We start from the raw sequence: 21,368 nt of genomic DNA, 5'->3' as shown, positions 1-21,368 counted from the left end.
TTAGTGTTTGGAGAATTCACCAAAGCCTCTTCCCTTAACAACAGCCTGATATACGTTTCTACTCTTCTACGCTGAGAAACCACACACACACACACACACACACACACACACACACACACACACACACACACACACACACACACACACACACACACACACACACACACACACACACACACACACACACACACACACACACACACACACACACACACACACACACACACACACACACACACACACACACACACACACACACACACACACACACACACACACACACACACACACACTCTCACACACTCTCACACACACTCACTCACACACACTTTGGTCACGATGAGGGGGGATGGCCGTGCTCCAGAGCCGTCGCCTCACGCCTCACACGCGCACATCAACAAACTAAGACACAGAGATCGGAGCGTTCGTTGCAGCGGGACACAAACACGCGCGTCTCGGCCGGTGACGGGAACAAAAATATGCTTTCAAATCTCTCGTTTCTCGTGATCTCTAAAGGATGATTTCTACAATTAACCGGGGAAATAGATGATTACAAGTAATACTTTGTTTAGCGTGTGATTAGCCGCAGCAGAGACTTTATGGCCCCGTGATTGATGAACAACTTAAACATCAGTTAAAGGAGGAAACGGTTTCAGAGTCAACGCCACGACTGATGCGAAGAGAACGTATTCGTGCGACATGAAGCTCGACATGAAGCCGTTTCACATCGAGAAGTTTCCGACGGGAGAGGAATTTAAACTCCTGTGCGACACAGCAAACGTCACGCAGACGGACCATGAAGCAAAAGGGGCTTTATCAGCTGTTTGGTCCACAGTCGACGCACCGGACCGTAAATAACCATCGATATACATTATAATCCAAAGTGGAGGCTCCTGCTTACACACGCTCGAGCTAAAGACGTGAACGAGACTCACTGGAGACATTTGGAGCTCGTTGCTGTATGACTCTGGTCTTTGGTGACACTTAAATTCCTCTCTTAACACGTGAAGAAGCAACAATACCTGAATCTGAACTCTTCGTACAGCACGCGGAGGAGAAAAGCTTCAAAACGCAACGTCTCGGCCGTGACGCAGATGAGCTGTTGACGCCGCCCGAGGCTCCGAACGTCCACGTTGCATTTTGTAGCTTTACCCACGAAGCTCTATAAGCTCTGTTCTAAGAAGACTCGCCCTGCGCGTCGTACGCGTCACAGAGAGAAACAGAGTGATCTGAAAAGGTGGAGGATGGATGAAGTGAGAGAAAGCCGGTTGGGAGACCTGAGGACGTCTCGCACAGCGCTGAAGCGTGGAGGTGAAGAGAGAAAGACCAAAGAGTGAAAGAGTGAAAAATGTCTCCTTCCTCTTATTTGTTCAGCACGGGGACGGGGACAGGGACGCAGCTCGGCTCGTCTCGGCGGAGCGCCATCATTGCCGCACCTCCACGTAGTTGGCGGGGAAAAGGCCGTAGTTGCCTCGGCACACGCCTCGCCACCAGCCCTCGTCGATCATCTCGATGTTGGTGATGATGTCGTCCGGGTCGAAGGAGATCTCGTCGTCACCGGCTGAAACAGGAACACACAGATGAGTGTCAGAGGATCTTAACGGAGCTCAAATCAGAATCAGAAAGTGAATCCCAGGAGTGTTCGATTCATGTGGAATTGAGGCCGGTTGACGGAAATGATCCAGAAGAATATGAACTTCACATTAATGGATATTTTTAAACACTACAGCGACATAGAAGTGCGTATATTCTCTTTAGCAACAGGCCTTTAAGTGCAGCAGCATAAGAGCAGTGACAGGCCGACTCAAAGCAACAAGCTCGTCCAAATCCATCCTTTCTTAAAAGGTGAACACTTGTTTGGCGTCTAGGTAAGAATATAAACACTTTAACATCATCAAAGCTTAGAAAAAATGAAGAAAATAGGTTTTCTTTCACTGAAATACGACAAACAGCATCACTGAATAAAGGCTAAATCAGGGCTATTAGGGCGCACTCATGTCCCAGCTTTGTGTCTCACCTGCTTGGTAGTCGTACAGAGCCACCGCCGTCACACCGACGTCCTCGCCATAATCGTACTGCTGTGCATCTGCGAGAGGAAGAAGATTAGTTAGTGATAGTGAGGAGACTGCAGACGCACTCTGGCTACAAAGATGTTCATGTTTCTCCCCTTTCTGTTTGTGTTCTTGTGTGTGTGTGCATATATGTGTGCACTCAGAGGTAAAACTAGTCTAAGGGCGCCCTCCCACTGTGCGTGCGTCCCGTGCCCCGTGCTTTAGGGTCCTTGTCCCCCCCTCCAGGCCCGTTTGTACTCACACTACCTGGGCCTTTTTTCTATGTCGCAACAGGCGCACAGGAAATTACCTCAGAACCGCCGTAGGCCTCGTGCTCGTACACGCGCGCACGCTCGTGCTCGTACATGTGCAAACGTGCTTTACAAAAGCCCACCTCTCCCAAACGGGCCGTGGACAGCAAGCGTACTGCAGCTAGGCACGATACGGTTGCACTCACACTGGTCAAAGGAACCAGACTTTAGCTGTGAAACCTGTTTGGGCACGGTACGGAGGCACAGTGGGAGTGCGCCCTTAATCCAACAGTCCTGCAAAAAATCCTCCTTCATGAAGGTTGAAACTGTCTCAAACGTGTTGAATCAACTGGAGGCTGCAGTATGAGCTGCTGTTGAACAGTACTGTGTCATACTGACACGTGTTTCTATTATAAGTAGGTTCAATAACTGACGCACCACCTGCCATTAGGACAAGGCAGTCTGAAGTTTGTGGTTCTCTAATGCAGCGCGTGCTCCGCTTAAGTGATTCATCCTAATAAAACATGAATCACGTATAAATGCCAAACATTTGCTTCCATATGACATCCAGGTTTAAGTGAGAGGCTCAGAGTCAGTAATGAAGGAGCGTCACCTCCTGGTGCCGTCTCCGCGGGGGTCTGGTAGAGGTCCTCCTGCGGGGCGTCCTGGTTCTGGGGCTCCACCTCGTACAGCTGCTCGCCGTTCTCCTCTGCTGCATCCTGGGACACTTCCTCCGTCTTCTAACGAGGGACACAAGATCAGTTTAATGACGTCTTCTGCAGAGAGTCAAGCTGAACAGAAGGTGGTTTATCTTTCATGTTAATCAGCTTCTATCTTACTTTAACTAAAGTCAGTACGGAGTTATCTTCAACCTAAAGAAATCAACAAATCTCACCGTTAAAAACTTAAAAACCTAAAAGTTACGAGCGATGCACAGCTCCGCCTTTTCCCTGATAGCAATACCAGAGGTTAGGGGTTGTCTCTGGGTCACAACACAGAGACAGACTGTGACCGTGACTCACCTGGTATGCCGGGGCAGCAGCCGGCTGGACCGGTGGAGTCGGGCTGGGGGTGGGACTGGGACTCGCAGCAGGGACGGGAGACGGGGCTTTGGCCTCCTCTTCGATCTTACGGCGGGCTGCCTCTTGCTCCTGCTTCTCCTTGGCCTGTCGCCGCACTCGCTCCTCCTCCGCCTTCTTCCTGTCCTCCTCCTCCTTCTGCTTGGCGATGTTCTCGAAGCGGGCCTTGATGCTTCCTGTGCTGCTGCCAGCTGATGAGAGAAATGACAGGAATAAAGAAATGACGTGATGAGGTCTTAAAGCTCTGACTCAAACAAAGATGATGATGATGTTGAATGCTCACCGGCCTCCACAGGTTTGGTTTTCTGGTAAGACGGGGCCGGCTTCTCCACGTCCTCAAAAGTCCCTGCGCTCTGTCGCCCAGAGAGACAAAGACGTGACAGTTTTAAAGCTACATTTAAGGCCAACGTGTCGTTCTAGCTCGTCAGGAAGGAGGCTGAAAAAACGCTATAAAGTTAGATACAGTTTTGCAGAGGGATAAAATGTCCTGTCCATTTTCAAAGGTGTCCTCAGACCTCCAGTCTCTGGGTCAAGATGTGTGGATGTAAACGGGTTCTCCGGGTCCAGATGTGTGGATGTAAACGGGTTCTCTGGGTCCAGATGTGTGGATGTAAACGGGTTCTCTGGGTCCAGATGAATGTAAACCTGTTCTCTGGGTCCAGATGTGTGAATGTAAACCTGTTCTCTGGGTCCAGATGAATGTAAACGGGTTCTCTGGGTCCCCACGAGTCTCCTCTTTACAGACACGCCCATGTTCTGCTCCTCCAGACCGTGTTTCTCCTGCAGTACCGGTTCTAAACTGGACTGTTGTAATATTTGTGCACACTGGGGTCCATAAACACGAGACTCTTGTGGACTCATGAGCCCAGTTGTCTTCATGTGTGATGACGTCCGTCCTCAGAGGAGACGTTTCATCGTCTACACTGATCTGCTGCGACCTCGAGGAGAATCACAGCCTCATGAAACTTTACAAACACAAACTGGAGACAGAGGGCGTTCAGAGTCTGGATGGACTTTACCAGGAGAGTCACAATAAGGGCCTTTCTCAACACAAGTGACAAAACACACAATCAACCACAAAGGACCCCAAATCACAGCATAGATCTGACTCCGTGTGTCTTTATGTGGGATTTTAAAACCATTTTTATCGATTGTTGGTGGTGTTTTAGTACCAAAAGGTATCGACCCAAACAATCCTGCAACAACATATGAGACATAAGAGCATCATTGACGCCTAAACATAAATACATATTAATGACTAGAAGTCAACACAGTGTTGAGCTCAAGTTAATCTTCAGGTTCCAGCTTTCAGACGACTTCTACGTGGCATCAACTGTGGAGCTGCTGTCTCTACTTTAACATGTGTGGTAGGTGGAGGACAGGGTGTTCATGTTAAGGGGTTAACACAAACACACACAAACACTGCTTACCTTATCCATGCGGTCATTCTGGACTCCAAATTTCCCTCCAAACCCTTTAGAATAATCTGGAAACAGACAAGAGATAAAAAAAAATGATCAGTTTGGGTTTTAACTGCACGGCCCAACAACAGTCAGCTTCATCAGAACTTGGTTTTCAGACCAGAAACAAGTTTGATTGAACCTCCTCATTTCACTTTACTGTGGTGAAACTATCGGAGACACACAGATTAGAGGCCGGTCTGTAAAAGTTCGGATGAAGCCGACTGCGAGTTGGTGTCACAGGATCAAAGGACGCGTGGATGAGCTCATGCAAACCTGTGGGAAAGGAGAAACAAAAAAAGTGAACGCAGACGGCGACAGACGGGGGAGCGACAGCAGGAGCTTCATGTGAGCCGCACAGTCGGGGTGAAGCATCCGTCTCGGCTGAGATGCACTGAGGCCGTACAACGTCATGCACAGAACGGATGCAGAAGCAAACAGAAAGCATCAGGGTAGAAAGAGCGGGGAGGGGGGGGTGATCGGGGAGGAGGGCCGAGGTGATACACGAGACACGAGCAGGGATGCACGCCGCTGCTTTAATGTAAGGATGGGGAGGACATGCCACAGGAAGACCTCCGCGTTTCTACGTCCAACTCTTGGGCTTGTTTTGCTGGTGATAAAAAAATAAACGTACAATAATAGCGAAAAAAACAAGCCACACCTGAGCAGCACACGCCCGACGAACAACCGCTTCACAGGAAAATGCAAATATTACTAACTGATGGACGGCCATCTTCTTATAAATACTGCGGCGGTTTGAATCCAGCCCCGTGTTTGGCTTCCCTCTCCTCCCTTTAAAATCTGATGGACGGACTTGGCTCAGCGTCCGCGGAGGGAAGCCAAACACCGTTCATCTGAGCACGCTGCCATGACTCAGAGCTGGATTAAATCCTGCAAGATCTGACTTTAAGTGCACAGCTAACATAAGTGAAATAACACCCTGTTTATTTCATATTAAAGGCTCAGTTCACCTAAATAACTAAAAAACCTTCCCCACTTAATCGAATATGATAACTGACTGTGACCTGATCCTATCCGGCCGTTAAGACGCCACATAACACCCTTTCAAAATAAGATTTCCGGGTCCAAGCCTTGTTTTTCTACAACGCTGCAGTGACGAGTTCCCCGTTGTTTGAACAGATCTCATCTTATCTTCAGCCTCTTATCTGGGGTCGGGTCGTGGGGTCAGCAGCTTTAGCAGGGGACCCCAAACTTCCCTTTCCCGGGCCACATTAACCAGCTCTAACTGGGGGATCCTGAGGCGTTCCCAGGCCAGTGTGGAGATCTAATCTCTCCACCTGGTCCTGGGTCTTCCCCGAGGCCTCCTCCCAGCTGGACGTGCCTGGAACACCTCCCTAGGGAGGCGCCCAGGGTTCATCCTTACCAGATGATCCTGAACCACCTCAACTGGCTCCTTTCAACACAAAGGAGCAGCGGCTCTACTCCGAGTTCCTCACGGATGCTGAACTTCTCTCTTAAAAAACATCGTAATTGTCATTTGACGTCTTTCTCATGGATGAAAAAGAGTCTAACTGATGAAAGAGGTGATCGATTGTTCACATGTTCGACCATGTTGTCTGTTTTGTTTGGAGCGTTTGGACCCAGAAATCGTATTTTGAAAATGCGTCAGACTGAACAGCATGATGACGAGCTCATCTACATAGTTCATTCAAACGGGCCGGTGCTGCAGAGGTGGGAGGGTGTGGGACGGTGAGGCGTCATCTGTCAGGAGAGGAACGCGTTACAGCCGTTACTGAGGATGAGAGCACGGTGCCAAAGAAGGAGTGACAAGCCAGGAGGGAGGAGTGCTCTGGCAAAAGGATGGGAGATAATAATAAGGAGGGGTTTTGAAGTGGGGGGTGGGAGGTGGGGGTGATCGGGGGAGTATCTGTGCCTTTCTGGGACTCGTGCTTAGCCAGGCTCTCCTTGTGCTCATAGCCCAGGGCACACTGGTCCTGCTTGTCCACCTGAACCCCATACTGCCCTCCAAACCCACGCTTATAGTCTGCAACATAACACACACACACGGACAAACACACACATATATAAACACACACATTAAAATAGACAAACACACACACATATATAAACACACACATTAAAATAGACAAACACACAGAGACGGGCCTTTCAGGGTTCATTAACACTCAGTACACACCGACATGAAGGAGACACGTTATGGAAACTCAGTACGTTGATAACACACTCCTGTGATTATGGAAACAACACACACTCTCTGCTTACAGCTAGAATCCGTCATCATACAACATTTCTGTCTTTCCGACCTTCACCAAATCATAACAAAAGTGATCTCAGGACACTTTACACATGGAGCAGGTAAAGACCACACTATGACCCATGAGCAGCAACAAGTTGCACTATCTTTAATAATAATTATTATTATTCTAGGTCCTCAAAGCGATTTCAGTCAAAAGCAACTGGACTTGGTTCTTTGTCAGGAAGACGTTTCACCTCTCATCCAAGAGGCTTCATCAGTTCATGTACGCATCTGACCAGGACCAGGACCAGGACCAGGACCAGGACCAGGCTGGGACTGGACCAGGACCAGGACCAGGCTGGGACTGGACCAGGACCAGGACCAGGACCAGGAGCAGGAGCAGGAGCAGGAGCAGGCTGGGACAGGAGCAGGACCAGGCTGGTCAGATGCGTACATGAACTGATGAAGCCTCTTGGATGGGAGGTGAAATAACCAAGTCCAGTTGCTTTTGACTGAAATTGCTTTGGGGAGAACGACGACCTGGACACACGAGAACATTCACAGACTTAATAATTCTACGTATTAATTACAGTATTGAAACGCCACATTATGTTGAAACCCTCACACATCACATCGGGCTACAAACTGCTGTAAATCTTTTCTGCTTGTATTGTAGGATATTAAAATTAGAGCGTATGCTAAAAAAGTAACAAGAAAGTAATTCAGGGTAAATAAATAAGCTTAATAAAGCTGAAATGACTGTTTCACGCCAACAGAACAGAGACTTTGTGTCTCATCTGCAGCGGCCACGTCTCAAATCTTGTCTCTCTCATCTTGTCTCTTCTCAGAGAGGACGAGGCCTTTATCGCTCCAGCTGCAGAAGTTTGAATGCAGGGAGAAGAGTGTGTGAGGCGATCCTTTTCTGCATAATGTGCATAATATTCTGTCTTTTATTCTTATTTTATCTCTTAATCTGTCAGATTAGGAGTTGCAGATCAATGCCGGCCGCACTAAATGTCTAAAAATAGAATAAAAAAGGGTTTTAAGATGCGTTTGATGTTTATAAAGTTGGTTTTACTGCTGCACTCACTATAACTTGCTGTGAATGACGGCAGCCTGACTCGCAAATATAAATCTGAGCTGTGGTTTCACTTCCTCTATCGGAGCCTTTTCTGAGGAAGTCGTCGGCCTTTGAAAGACCACATCCAAAGCCACAATGAAACCACATCAGAGCTGAAGTTCACGACCGAAGAGGAAGCAAAGGTTTCACAGTGAAGACAAAACTGTGCTAAACTCAGAGCAGATACCTCGTAAAGGCTGAGGTCTGGGGGATTTTCCCCACGTTCAAAGCTCCAGCAACAGTCAAACGGAGGGTTTGATGTGCAACTATTTAAACAAGACAAACGTGTGGCTGTCAGCTCCATGTAGAAACAGTTGCTACAGAGGAGCAACTGTTTTCTGTCCGTCCCGTGCCCCGTGCTTTAGGGTCCTTGTCCGTTGTTTGAAATGTCCGCGCATGGTCCCTCCTTCTTTTTTCTACGTCCCAACAGGCGCACAGGAAATGACCTCAGAACCGCCGTAGGCCTCGTGCTCGTACACGTGCGCACGCTCGTACACGTGCAAACGTGCTTTACTAAAGCCCACCTCTCCCAAACGGGCCGTGGACGGCAAGCGGGCCTCAGTTAGGCGTGGTACGGTTGCACTCACACTGGTCAAAGGAACCAGACTTTAGCCGTAAAACCTGTTTAGGGCACGGTACGGAGGCACAGTGTGAGTGCGCCCTAACTTGATACTAAACCTGATATATTTACAACAGAGCCCTTTATCAAACATACATCGAGTAGAGTTTCAACTGGAGATGATTAGTGTTTAGCTGCTGCTGATTTTTCTCCCTGGTTCAGATCATTGAACACTGGAAACGTTGCCTCATAATTGATTTGTCATTATTAGTCTGACAATAATAACAATAATAATCAGACAATCAACAGATAATCATGTAACTGCGTCAGGCTCCTGTTTGGCTGCGTCTCACAGGTGTTAAAGCAGCCTGTAGTGTTTATTTAAACTTAACCTAAACTCCATGTTTTCCCGACAATACGTGCGTAAACTGGAGGTTGATGCCCGATAAAGAAGCTGAATAATTATATTTATTTACATTTTGCAACCTGGGAAATTTGATCCAACAGACTCTCTTCACTTTTGCAGCTGGGAGGCAAAAACACAGGATCACTGAGAAGCTGCAGTTTTTGTTCATGGACATGCTGTATCCTGCACCGTGCATCGACTGTTAAGTTCAACGTCCGTCATTCGGTGCAGCGTTTCCCCCAGAAAGGTTGGACTAAAGTGGTGCTGAGCAAAACTCTGAGGAGCTTAAATTGTCACTACATTGAGAATAGTTGGTCCACCTTAAAGGTCGGTGCAGTGAGCGTCAGCTGAAGTTGTCGTTAGCTTGGGGGCTAACTGCCTTTCCTTTAATGTGCAGGTTGCAGCAAAAGACACTGGGACTAGACTTGGGTCTTGAGGCGTTGACGCGTTTAATCACTGACAAACTGCACACACACGACTCTGCTACATTCACAACATTATCTCACTGGCAATAAGATCCTGGTACCTGTGTATATATATATATATTTATATTATTTTGGACTCAAACAGAGCCGTGTCGCGTAAAACCCACAGAACCCAAATGAGCAGCCGTACCTTTCTGGGACTCGTGCAGCTGCAGTTTCTCCTGGTGGTCCCAGCCCAGCGCAGATTTATCCTGTCTGTCCGTCTGAACGCCAAACTTGCCCCCGAAGCCCTTCACGTAGTCTGCAGAGACAGAACACACGGGGAGAAGCAGACATTAACGCCCCATACAGGTTCATGCACAGAGTTATATCATACAAACATATCAGATGTTTATTATGTAGTGAAGTCAAAATTAACATTTCCTTCTAAGGGCGCACTCCCACTGTTCCTCCGTCCCGTGCCCCGTGCTTTAGGGTCCTTGTCCCCCCCTCCAGGCCCGTTTGTACTCACACTACCTGGGCCTTGGAGAATGCTTCTTGCTGCCTATACGTCATCACGCCGTAACACGTCACACGCATTGATGACGTCATGGCGATGCGTGGCTTTGTTTCCAGATCTTTCCGTAGACCTCGGAGTTTTTGTGCGTCTTGTCGACTGTTTTTGAATCTTTTCATCGACCAAATCTGCAGTAAACACTCCACCTCCGCATCACACCAACGTGAACCTTTCACCGCCATTGTTTGAAATGTCCGCGCATGGTCCCTCCTTCTTTTTTCTACGTCCCAACAGGTGCACAGGAAATGACGTCAGAACTGCCGTAGGCCTCGTGCTCGTACACGTGCGCACGCTCGTGCTCGTACACGTGCAAACGTGCTTTACAAAAGCCCACCTCTCCCAAACGGGCCGTGGACGGCAAGCGTGCCGCTCCTAGACGTGGTACGGTTGCACTCACACTGGTCAAAGGAACCAGACTTTAGCTGTGAAAGTGCTTGGACACGGTACGGAGGCACAGTGGGAGTGCGCCCTAAAACTCCATGAAGTGGAAAGTACTGTTCAGGTTATTTCCTTTTCCTTGTGCCACTTTAAACCCGTCATATTAAATTAAATCAATATTTAGAAACACAATCACAAAGTCATGTGTGCAGCATTAAACACAAAGGCTGGTTTAACCCTGGTGCGTTACAGTCCTGTTATCAGAGCATGTTATCACAGGCGCAAACACAGCCCTGGTGCATTGTGGGGAACTCTTGAGGTCATCAGCCCGTGTCTATACGCTGCAGTCGGGCTAACAGGCGCTAAAGCGTGTGCAGTTTGTCAGACAAGAATCTACAGGCAGAGCTGCTCCACTGTGACGCAGACAAGTCAGGACAAACCTGAGCTCTGATGCAGAGACACATGAGTGAACACACACACACACACACTTTGGAGCGTCTACTTCAACCAGAACGGCATTTCAAACAAACACTGCTCCAGCGGTCGTTTGGGTATTTCTCTGGTTCTTCTGTCGTTTTACATTAAACACTGTAAGAGCCATAACGTCTGACTCCATGTGGGAACAGAGAATCAACTGGCTCAAATGGAAATCACTGCTGATACTGTGCTGAGAACACTCCTGTGGCATTTTCATCACAGAAGCTCCTCGTCCCCGTTAATTTCATTTAATGACAAAATATGTTTCTTAACGACCTTTTTTCCCCATGAAGAGGCGACGCAAACTGTGTTAGTTCACTGTCTGTAATAACAGTGGGACAATCCAGTGTCTGTGGTTAGTTCAAGTGTCTGTGGGACATTCTAGTGTATGTGGTTAGTTCACTGTCTGTAATAACAGTAGGACAGTCCAGTGTCTGTGGTTAGTTCACTGTCTGTAATAAAAGTGGGACAATCCAGTGTCTGTGGTTAGTTCACTGTCTGTAATAACAGCGGGACAATCCAGTGTCTATGGTTAGTCCACTGTCTGTAATAACAGTGGGACAATCCAGTGTCTGTGGTTAGTTCACTGTCTGTAATAACAGTGGGACAATCTAGTGCCTGTGGTTAGTTCACTGTCTGTAATAACAGTGGGACAGTCCAGTGTCTGTGGTTAGTTCAAGTGTCTGTAATAACAGTGGGACAATCCAGTGTCTGTGGTTAGTTCAAGTGTCTGTAATAACAGTGGGACAGTCCAGTGTCTGTGGTTAGTTCAAGTGTCTGTAATAACAGTGGGACAATCCAGTGTCTGTGGTTAGTTCAGTGTCTGTAATAACAGTGGGACCGTCTTGTGTCTGTGGTTAGTTCAAGTGTCTGTAATAACAGTGGGACCGTCTTGTGTCTGTGGTTAGTTCAAGTGTCTGTAATAACAGTGGGACAGTCCAGTGTCTGTGGTTAGTTCACTGTCTGTAATAAAAGTCGGACAATCCAGTGTCTGTGGTTAGTTCACTGTCTGTAATAACAGTAGGACAGTCCAGTGTCTGTGATTCGTTCAAGTGTCTGTGGTTAGTTCAGTGTCTGTAATAACAGTGGGACAATCCAGTGTCTGAGGTTAGTTCAAGTGTCTGTGGTTAGTTCAGTGTCTGTAATAACAGTGGGACAATACAGTGTCTGTGGTTAGTTCAAGTGTCTGTAATAACAGTGGGACAATCTAGTGCCTGTGGTTAGTTCACTGTCTGTAATAACAGTGGGACAGTCCAGTGTCTGTGGTTAGTTCACTGTCTGTAATAACAGCGGGACAATCCAGTGCCCGTGGATAGTTCACTGTCTGTAATAACAGTGGGAAAGTCCAGTGTCTGTGGTTAGTTCAAGTGTCTGTAATAACAGTGGGACAGTCCAGTGTCTGTGGTTAGTTCACTGTCTGTAATAACAATGGGACAATCCAGTATCTGTGGTTAGTTCACTGTCTGTAATAACAGTGGGACAATCCAGTGTCTGTGGTTAGTTCACTGTCTGTAATAACAATGGGACAATCCAGTGTCTGTGGTTAGTTCACTGTCTGTGGTTAGTTCACTGTCTGTAATAACAGTGGGACAATCCAGTGTCTGTGGTTAGTTCACTGTCTGTAATAACAGTGGGACAATCCAGTGTCTGTGGTTAGTTCACTGTCTGTAATAAGAGTGGGAAAGTCCAGTGTCTGTGGTTAGTTCAAGTGTCTGTAATAACAGTGGGACCGTCTTGTGTCTGTGGTTAGTTCAAGTGTCTGTAATAACAGTGGGACAGTCCAGTGTATGTGGTTAGTTCACTGTCTGTAATAACAGTGGGCCAGTCCAGTGCCTGTGGTTAGTTCACTGTCTGAAATAATAGTGGGACAGTCCAGTGTCTGTGGTTAGTTCACTGTCTGTAATAACAGTGGGACAGTCCAGTGTCTGTGGTAAGTTCACTGTCTGTAATAACAGTGGGACAGTCCAGTGTCTGTGGTTAGTTCAAGTGTCTGTAATAACAGTGGGACAGTCCAGTGCCTGTGGTTAGTTCACTGTCTGTAATAACAGTGGGACAGTCCAGTGTCTGTGATTCGTTCAAGTGTCTGTGGTTAGTTCAGTGTCTGTAATAACAGTGGGACAATCCAGTGTCTGTGGTTAGTTCACTGTCTGTAATAACAGTGGGACAATCCAGTGTCTGTGGTTAGTTCACTGTCTGTAATAACAGTGGGACAGTCCAGTGTCTGTGGTTAGTTCAAGTGTCTGTAATAACAGTGGGACATTCCAGTGTCTGTGGTTTATTTGTAGTTAGAATGAATTACCAGAATATTACTAAGACTGCTCATGGTTAAATGGCCGATCTGTTCTTGTTCCTGTGATGGTACCGACCTTTCTGTGACTCGTGCCTCTCCGTTTTGCCCTGGTACTCGAAGCCCACAGCGCTCTTGTCCACCTTGTCGGTCTCGACACCAAACTTGCCTCCAAAGCCTTTGGTATAATCTGCATCAGGAGCCGCAGCAGAGGAGGGGGAGATGAGGGAGAAAATACAGAGTTAGGACAGGAAGAGGTGGAGCAGAGTTAACCCACTAAATGTTTCTCTCCCTGTTAAACTGGTCCTTCAACAAAAAATCAGACTTTCCCAGTGCAGTGTATCTAATGTCTCATGTTACATAACCATAACATAGGGTCTAATATGATGCCTACAAAGCATTCTGAGCATATTTCAGTTGTATATCTGTCATTTTAAGAGGAGAAAGAAGAAGTGAACAGGAAGAAAACTGATAGAGGACATGTTTAAAAGGAGAAAGTAAACCAAATTAAAATATCCCACTCCCCCAGAACACAAGCTGGGTCATGCCCAAACCACAGAGCAGCAACAGACCGGAGGGCGTTGGTGAGTCTGTGCCAATGACCTGAAATCTGAGACGAGGAGGGAGGAACACATTAAAGGAGACAGAGAGGAGATGGACATGTGGACTCCTGTGTCCTTAAAGTCCTCTGAGACTAATAAGAGCGTATTATTTGACACTTGGGAAGACAAACATCACGCTACTGCACATGCGACTGAGAGCTAAAAGGAAAACAAAGCCACTGTTTGCAACATTATATCAGGAAGCGAAGGCTGAAGAATGGAGGAAGGAATGCAAAGTAACATGATTTGTCTGGACCTGCGTGAAGCTGCGCTCACTAAGGAGTCAGGCCAAGTAGTTATCGTGTGTGTGTGTGTGTGTGTGTGTGTTCTCCTTATCTCTCCTGGTTAATGGATTGCCACACGGCAGGAAATCTCGACAAACCTTTCTGGGAATCGTGTTTCTCGGTTTTTCCCTGGTAATCGAAGCCCATTGCGCTCTGGTCCACTCGATCTGCCTGCACGCCGTATCGCCCCCCAAACCCAGTGGTGTAGTCTACACAGCAAAGCGGGGGGGCAAGGGTCAAAGGTCAGGGTGAAGCAGCATGAAGCAGTGGTCACAAAAGCAGCCCAACTCCAAATTCCTCATTACCGTTTACCGGCAGGAGCCTGAGATAGAATCAAAACACTGCAGACATTCACTGCTGTCGTTATCGCACCATCATGTCAGGCTGCTTTTAAATCCACTTCCTTTAAGGAAATACACTTAGAAGTACACTTAGACTGTGTGTGTTGCCCTGTGAAGGATCTGCACTCTTGTTAAACAGACACTACTGAGGAACCCTTGGAGTTGGGCAAATGTTGAACGCAACACAAAGGTGATGACAGTATGCGTTTGATGTGAACGCAGCCTTAAAACACTAAAAGCTAAGAAGCCAGCGTGGACTCCCACAGCACTGGGGGGACTAGAGCACAAGTGCGGAGCGTGGTCGTGGTATCAGTAGCTGCGTTTGGACTCTTATCCAGCACATGGGACCCCAAACATTACAGTGACTGTGAGGTTTAAAGTGTCGAACCCACAGCTCCAGTTACATTTACTTCCTCCCCAGGGGTCAGAAAGGGCTACGATGTCACACTTTAATACCCTTAAAGCTGAAACGTTAAACTTTAAAACTTGTTTCAATTCAATTTCAATGTGCTGGAGTGCAGAGACACAGAGACACAAAAGGTAAATCATGTGTCTGTTTTAACACTTTCAAACTGCAACGTCACTTATAATGGTAAAACAGACAGAAAACCACATTGTGAACACATTTTCAAACACAGAGGGCCTCATTTATCAATCCTGCGTGAAAACGGGCGCAGATCTGAGCGCAGAATTGGTCGTAGGAAAGGACCCACGCGTGATTTATGAAACATTCGTATCGGACTAATTTCAGCGTACGAATGAGCGGACCAGACGTGAGATTGGATCGTAGCTCCCGCTCACGTCCAAATTGATAAACGCCGCACGTTTTTCTGCCGTACGTTCATTTGATAAATGAGGGCCAGCGTGTGTGTGTGTGTGTGTGTGTGTGTGTGTGTGTGCAGTAGGATACTGGCAGGCCACGTCACATGAGCACGTGAAGCAGCAGTAAAATGTGTCTCCTGCAGACGAGTTTGAAAATCTTACGCTGCTGACAAAAACCCGACAGTCTGATGAAACGGGTAAAGACGTATTACTCCCGTCCGTGTCCTGGATACAGCGGCACGTTAAACTGAACTACAGCTGATCTGGGGATGAAGCAGACGAAACAAACAAAACCAACAAAAGTCATGACATCACCTTTCTGCGAAGCATGCTTCTCCGTCTTCCCGGCATACTCAAAGCCAACCGCTGACTGGAAAGACAGAGGAAGAAGCAGCAAAGTGAGCGCTATCACACGGACATGAATATCCTGGTTATGATCACAGCAGGGCAGCGCTGTTATACCTGGTCGACGCGGTCAGCCTGCACTCCAAACTTCCCTCCGAAGCCCTTGGAGGTATCCGTCTGGGAGCAGTGCTTGGACAACTTGCTCTGGTAGTCGTGACCCAGAGCAGACTGAAGGGAAACACGACAAAAAAGACACAATTTCAAAACAGAAAAGTGGAAATAAGGGAGGGTTTGAGGAGGGGAGGGCTCCTGAGAAGAGCAGTACAGCTGGAAACAGAGCCGGGGGTTTGAAGTGGTGACATGTGACTCATCACAGACGAACACAGTGTGGTGTAAACTGTGCTCGCTCATCACATTCACGCTGCAGTGACCGCACGGCCCACAGAGAGCAAAGGTGGGGATGGACGGAGCTGCGTGCCAGGAAAGATTATCGAGTGGGAAAATGGCCACAACTGACTCAGCCTGTACACACGCACACACGCACGCACACACGCACGCACACGCACTGTAGAGGCTCAAAGGACTCGGAGCATTTAGGTTTGTGAAAATTAAAAGGTTGAACATGTAGAAACTCTATTAAAGCTATTTTTTTTAAACAATACACCTGAATTATTCATTCATTCATTACTTCATCTTCATCCGCTTGTCCCTATCTGGGTCGCAGGGGACATTGGGCGTGAGGCGGGGACAGGACGGCAGTCTATCACAGGGCACACAGAGACAGACATCCACGCACACTCACACCTACGGGTGATTTAGAGTCATCAATGAACCGAACACCTGCACGTCTTTGGACTGTGGGAGGAAACCGGAGAACCCGGAGAAAACCCACGCAGACACGGGGACAACATGCAAACTCCACACAGAAGGGCCCCAGCCGGGATTCAAACCAGGAACCCTCTTGCTGTGAGGAGACAGTGCTAACCACCACATCACCGTGCCGGCTAGTCTCAATTAATATTTGAAAAATTTTGATGGGTGTGACAATGACTTTCTGTCCCATTGTGTTTCCATGGCAGCAGACAATAGCATCGAGCGTTGCTCATTGCCAGGGTTGTCTGTTGTTTGGTGCAGCTACTATAGGAGAAACAGCTATGTTTCTCTTTGATGGGTCAGCTGTATCCTGTATGATTCATCACTTGACACGCTCAGCAACAAACCTGGCAACCCGGCTGCTGGGATTCTTTTTGTCGTACGGTCTTGAGACTCTAGGTAGCTGTGTTTCACTCATTCCCCATATTCGACCCTTTAAATGGCCTGTTCACGTCATCAAGAGCCCTCTTTAGCATGAAAAGCTATAAAATGTTGAATATTTTATACAAAACAAGCAGGTTTATATTAAGCCTCAGCTGCAGAAAAGGGCCCAAACTGTTCACATTTAGCCTTTATTTACTTTTCGCAGTTTTTTCGACTGTTTAGCTGTTTTAAAGTCTGCTCCAGCTTCATCTAACAGTTCATCTGTGACTCTCCTGGAGCCTGTTACCTTGTCCATGCGGTCCTGCTGCACTCCAAATTTCCCTCCGTATCCATGCGAGGCCTTGGGCATGGTGTCCAGCTCCTTCTGCTTCAAGCTGGTGTGCTCCGTCGACACCGTCTCACGCAGCCGGTGGATGCTACGCCACGGGAGGAAAGAGTTAGGACGCACATTCAACACTGCGTTTAACACCACACCAAAGATGATTTGCTTCCTCACTCTATGTGCTCCTGATGTCCTGAGCCCGCCACCGTCTTGGCCCCCCACCGCTGCTCTTTCTCCGATACGTCATTCTAAGAAAAACCAGGAAAATCAAAAAAAGTTTAATATGTAAAGGCAAAGAACGGTGATGACAGTGAGGGAGGAAGGAAGGTGTGAATGTACCTCAAAGTCAGGGTCGGTCTCCCAGTCGTCCCCTTCGTCGTTCACAGCCACGCTGACGGACTGTCCTGCTGCTGCCTTCCACATCTTTAGTGCTGAAAAACAACAACGCTTCATTAGAGAAAAACACACTTTCTCAGACAACGAGTCCAGATTCAAAGCTCGAGTCTTTCAGGATACGCTTAAGGATGTTCCACATGTAGGTTTAACATTAAAACATAATGTACAAATAAACAAACGTGTCAGTTATTATTACTGTAATAATTAGTGTTGTATGCACCATAAAAATGTATGTATATAGGCTTTAGGCTGCTCTACACTTTATTGTAGGCTCAGTTCAATATGCAACTGTTCTTTGTCCCAGCAGCTGAGTGAGCGGAGACGGGCAACAACCAGAGTCACTATAGGCCGAGCATTCACTCCATGGACTGAGAGAAAGGAGAGGAACGCCATTCAAACGCACGCCCACATGGCTACGCTGCTCCTTGATGCTAACATCACTTTCATCTGCACTTAGCTGGAACGGCTAATGCTAACGGCTAACGCTAACTGTCAGTCAAACTCCTCTAATCCTTGTTTTTATGCTGTGATTTTCTGGAGGGGACGGGTTCAAACAGGCTCAAACAGACTCCGGTCTCCTGGAGCTACTGGGCCGGGTCTGACCAACCTGGCAACCCCACTGCTGGACTTCTTTTTTGTTGTTGCGACGACGATCTTGAGGCACTTGATTGAGCTTTTCTGCTCATTCTACATATTCAACCTTTAATACTGTAACACACTGCTTTGTTTTACATCACTTTCATCTGCGCTTAGCCGGAACGGCTAACGCTAACGGCTAACGCTAACTGTCAGCCAAACTCCTCTAATCCTTGTTTTGATGTGTGATTTTCTGGAGGGGACGGGTTCAAACAGGCTCAAACAGACTCCGGTCTCCTGGAGCTACTGGGCCAGGTCCGTCCAACCTGGCAACCCCACTGCTGGACTTCTTTTTTGTTGTCGCGACGACGATCTTGAGACACTAGATGGAGCTGTTCTGCTCATTCTCCATATTCAACAGTGTTTGCGTCTGGTTCTGGGTGATCTCAAGTGATCTCTGGCACCGAACTGGAACAAACTAATCCCAATTACTGACTCAGCACAATGTGGGCAAACCAGCATCTGTGTTGAATCAGGAGGCCGCAGGAAACGTGGCTCCGTTCACCTCATTTCAGGGGAAAGAAAGGGAGAAAACGTCCCCCGGACAGGACCAGGAAGCAGCCTGGCGAGTCCCAACTTTAGTTACATGACAGACAGGAGCGTGTGCCACAACACAACCACACCCATCCAAATGTTTGAGTCCCTGTGGTCACCTCAGGGGGAGAGGGGCGCGGTGAGGTGTGGCTGACGGCTGCAGGTCAACCTGGATGACAGGGAGCAGCTGGGAGACTTTAGGTGCATTAAAGCTAGTTAGTTAGCTCGTTAGCTAACGTTAACGTCGGTTAGTTAGCTCCAGTCAAAGTAGGTCACGTATAAAATGACCTCCACGCGCTTATATGGGAGTATAACCCCCCACATTAAATCACAGTTAAATGTGTTTAATGTAGCTCCATGTTCCGGGCAGTGGGAGTCCGTCTGTGGTATTTCCTGTTCCAGTTTCCCACTTAGCTAACATGCTAAAGCTAACGAGCCTTCTGGAATGATTAACTGACTCAGCGCGAGCGAACTTGAGGCGTTTTATTGCGTTCACGTTTAAATATCCTCCAGCTGAAGCGTCATTTAAACTCACCGTCTGTGACAAAAGGTAGCTCCGGCCACGGTCTAGTCCTCCCCGGTGGATGTCGGTCCGTTCACACCTCCGAAGCGCTGATGGAGAGACCGGAGAAACGGTGACTGTCGCTGGGATCCGCTGTTCCGGCTTCTCCCTGTATCCCGAGCTCCAGCCAGGGATGACGTCACGACGGGGCGGGGCGCGTGTATTTTATTTAAATTTATTTTTAATTTATTTTATAAATTGTTTGTTGGCATTGTGTAGTGTGTAACTCTAGATTATGAAAAAAAATGTTTGGATTTAATTTTAAACAAAAAAAAAAAAAAAAAGTACCCCGAGCTCCAGCCCGGGCTGACGTCACGAGGGGGCGGGGCATGTTTGTTTTATTTTAATTGATGTGGTTTGTTGTCATTGTTTAGTGCGTAACTCTGGGACATGTAAGAAAATAAATGTTTAAATTTAATCAATAAAAAAGGGATGACAGGGAGCATATTTTTGGCAAATGCAGTCGTCCATGATGCACGTGATCACCAAAATAAAGTATAGTAAACTGAATCATTTTGGATTCATTACAAACAAACATTACAATTATTGCACAATTTGTCAAAATTATCAATATTTCAAAAATAATGCAATATTCAAATTTGATGCCGGAAATTATTTTCTCTCTCACACACACACACACGTGTGCGTATGTGTGTGCGTGCGCATGTGATGTGTGTGTGTGTGTGCGCGCATATGTAGGTGTGTGTAGGTGTGCGTGTGTGTGTGTGCGTATGTGTATGCTTGTAGGTGTGTGTGTGTGTGTATTATACAGTAACCTCTATAATAATTCTGTCACTTTACTTTTCTGATATTTCATAATTAATGATGTGGAGTAACATGTAGAATATTTCACTCTGAATTTTAGTGTAATACAAATATAAAGTGGCAGAAAATGGAAATACAAAAGTAAATTAAAGTTTGTTAAAAGTTTCTCAAAATCTAAGAACAGTTTTTCACACATCACCCCGCACAACTGTGACATGTCACTGTGTTGGTCTTGAGTGTTAGGTGGTATTCATACAACTGAACTTGTCCAAATTTAAATAAAAGTACTAAAATCTACTCATTAACAGCATTTCCCCTCTTTAAAAAAAGGTTTCAGACTTTCCTTGATTTAGATAACTAGAAGTTGAACAGAGTTAAGTAACGTTTACTTCATTTCCTCACAAATGTTTTGTTTAAAGACAAGAACATTACACTTGATGTTGTTGAGTGACTTGTTCTTGATATTCAGCAGGAACGTTTAAGTGAAACATTGAGTGCATATTGTTACAAGGATTTTATTTAAGGAAATCCTACAAGTTTTTCAGTGCACCAGGACCTATGATGTCACTACAATAAAGGACTGGCCTGGGAACGCCTCAGGATCCCCCAGTTAGAGCTGGTTAATGTGGCCCGGGAAAGGGAAGTTTGGGGTCCCCTGCTAAAGCTGCTGCCCCGGAGGCCCGACCCCGGATAAGAGGCTGAAGATGAGATGAGACTAATCATGTGACCTGTAATCTGAAGTTGAGTGTCCCTCCTTCCTTTCTAACAGGCGTGACTCACACACTGGGTTTGATTAGGTTTTAGAGCTCTCAGCGGTCTCTCACCTTCCTAAATCAGTCCTTTAGTATCTTTTCATACAAGTCTCCATCAGAGATCACTCTGCAGGTTTCCTGTTTACACCACATTAGGAAAATCACTTTTTTTTACTTTAAAACCACCTGAAACTCACCAAACTCTCATCAGGACAATTATTTTTGAGGGCAGCCGGTGGCACAGTGGTTAGAGGGAGGGGTTGCTGGTTCGACCGGTGGCTGGGTCGACCGGTGGCTGGGTCGACCGGTCGCTGTGTCCCTGAATGGAGCGTGGACTGGTGGCTGGAGAGGTGCCAGTTCATCTCCTGGCCACTGCCGAGGTGCTGTTGAGCAAGGCACCAAACCCCCAACTGCTCGGGGCGCTGAGGCATTGGCAGCCCCCTCGCTCTGACATCTCTCCATTAGGTGTGTGCGTATGTGTTT

General features: G+C 47.1%; 1 protein-coding gene across 2 annotated transcripts; it reads right to left on the bottom strand.

Annotated features, from left to right (window-relative positions):
* Window positions 1–212: 212 nt before the first annotated feature.
* cttn (cortactin) lies at window positions 213–19,483 on the bottom strand. Of its 2 annotated transcripts, XM_083916522.1 has the most exons (16): window positions 19,342–19,483; window positions 17,580–17,671; window positions 17,415–17,488; window positions 17,205–17,334; window positions 15,779–15,889; window positions 15,632–15,686; window positions 14,252–14,362; window positions 13,347–13,457; window positions 9,760–9,870; window positions 6,736–6,846; window positions 4,812–4,867; window positions 3,665–3,734; window positions 3,325–3,572; window positions 2,916–3,042; window positions 2,018–2,086; window positions 213–1,561 (listed from the first exon to the last, which is right to left on the bottom strand). In XM_083916522.1, the coding sequence occupies exons 2-16, from the start codon at window positions 17,661–17,663 to the stop codon at window positions 1,425–1,427; spliced, it is 1,605 nt and encodes a 534-aa protein (XP_083772648.1). In that variant the 5' UTR covers window positions 17,664–17,671; window positions 19,342–19,483; the 3' UTR covers window positions 213–1,424. The 2 variants fall into 2 exon arrangements, with proteins under 2 accessions (XP_083772648.1, XP_083772649.1); XM_083916523.1 differs by lacking the exon at window positions 6,736–6,846 and having other exon boundaries at window positions 214–1,561.
* Between the last annotated feature and the right edge of the window lie 1,885 nt (window positions 19,484–21,368).

This window comes from Echiichthys vipera (assembly GCF_963691815.1).
Source record: "Echiichthys vipera genome assembly, chromosome: 1".
In the NCBI taxonomy this organism is placed as follows: domain Eukaryota; kingdom Metazoa; phylum Chordata; class Actinopteri; order Perciformes; family Trachinidae; genus Echiichthys; species Echiichthys vipera.
This window is presented reverse-complemented; position numbering and strand designations above follow the sequence as displayed.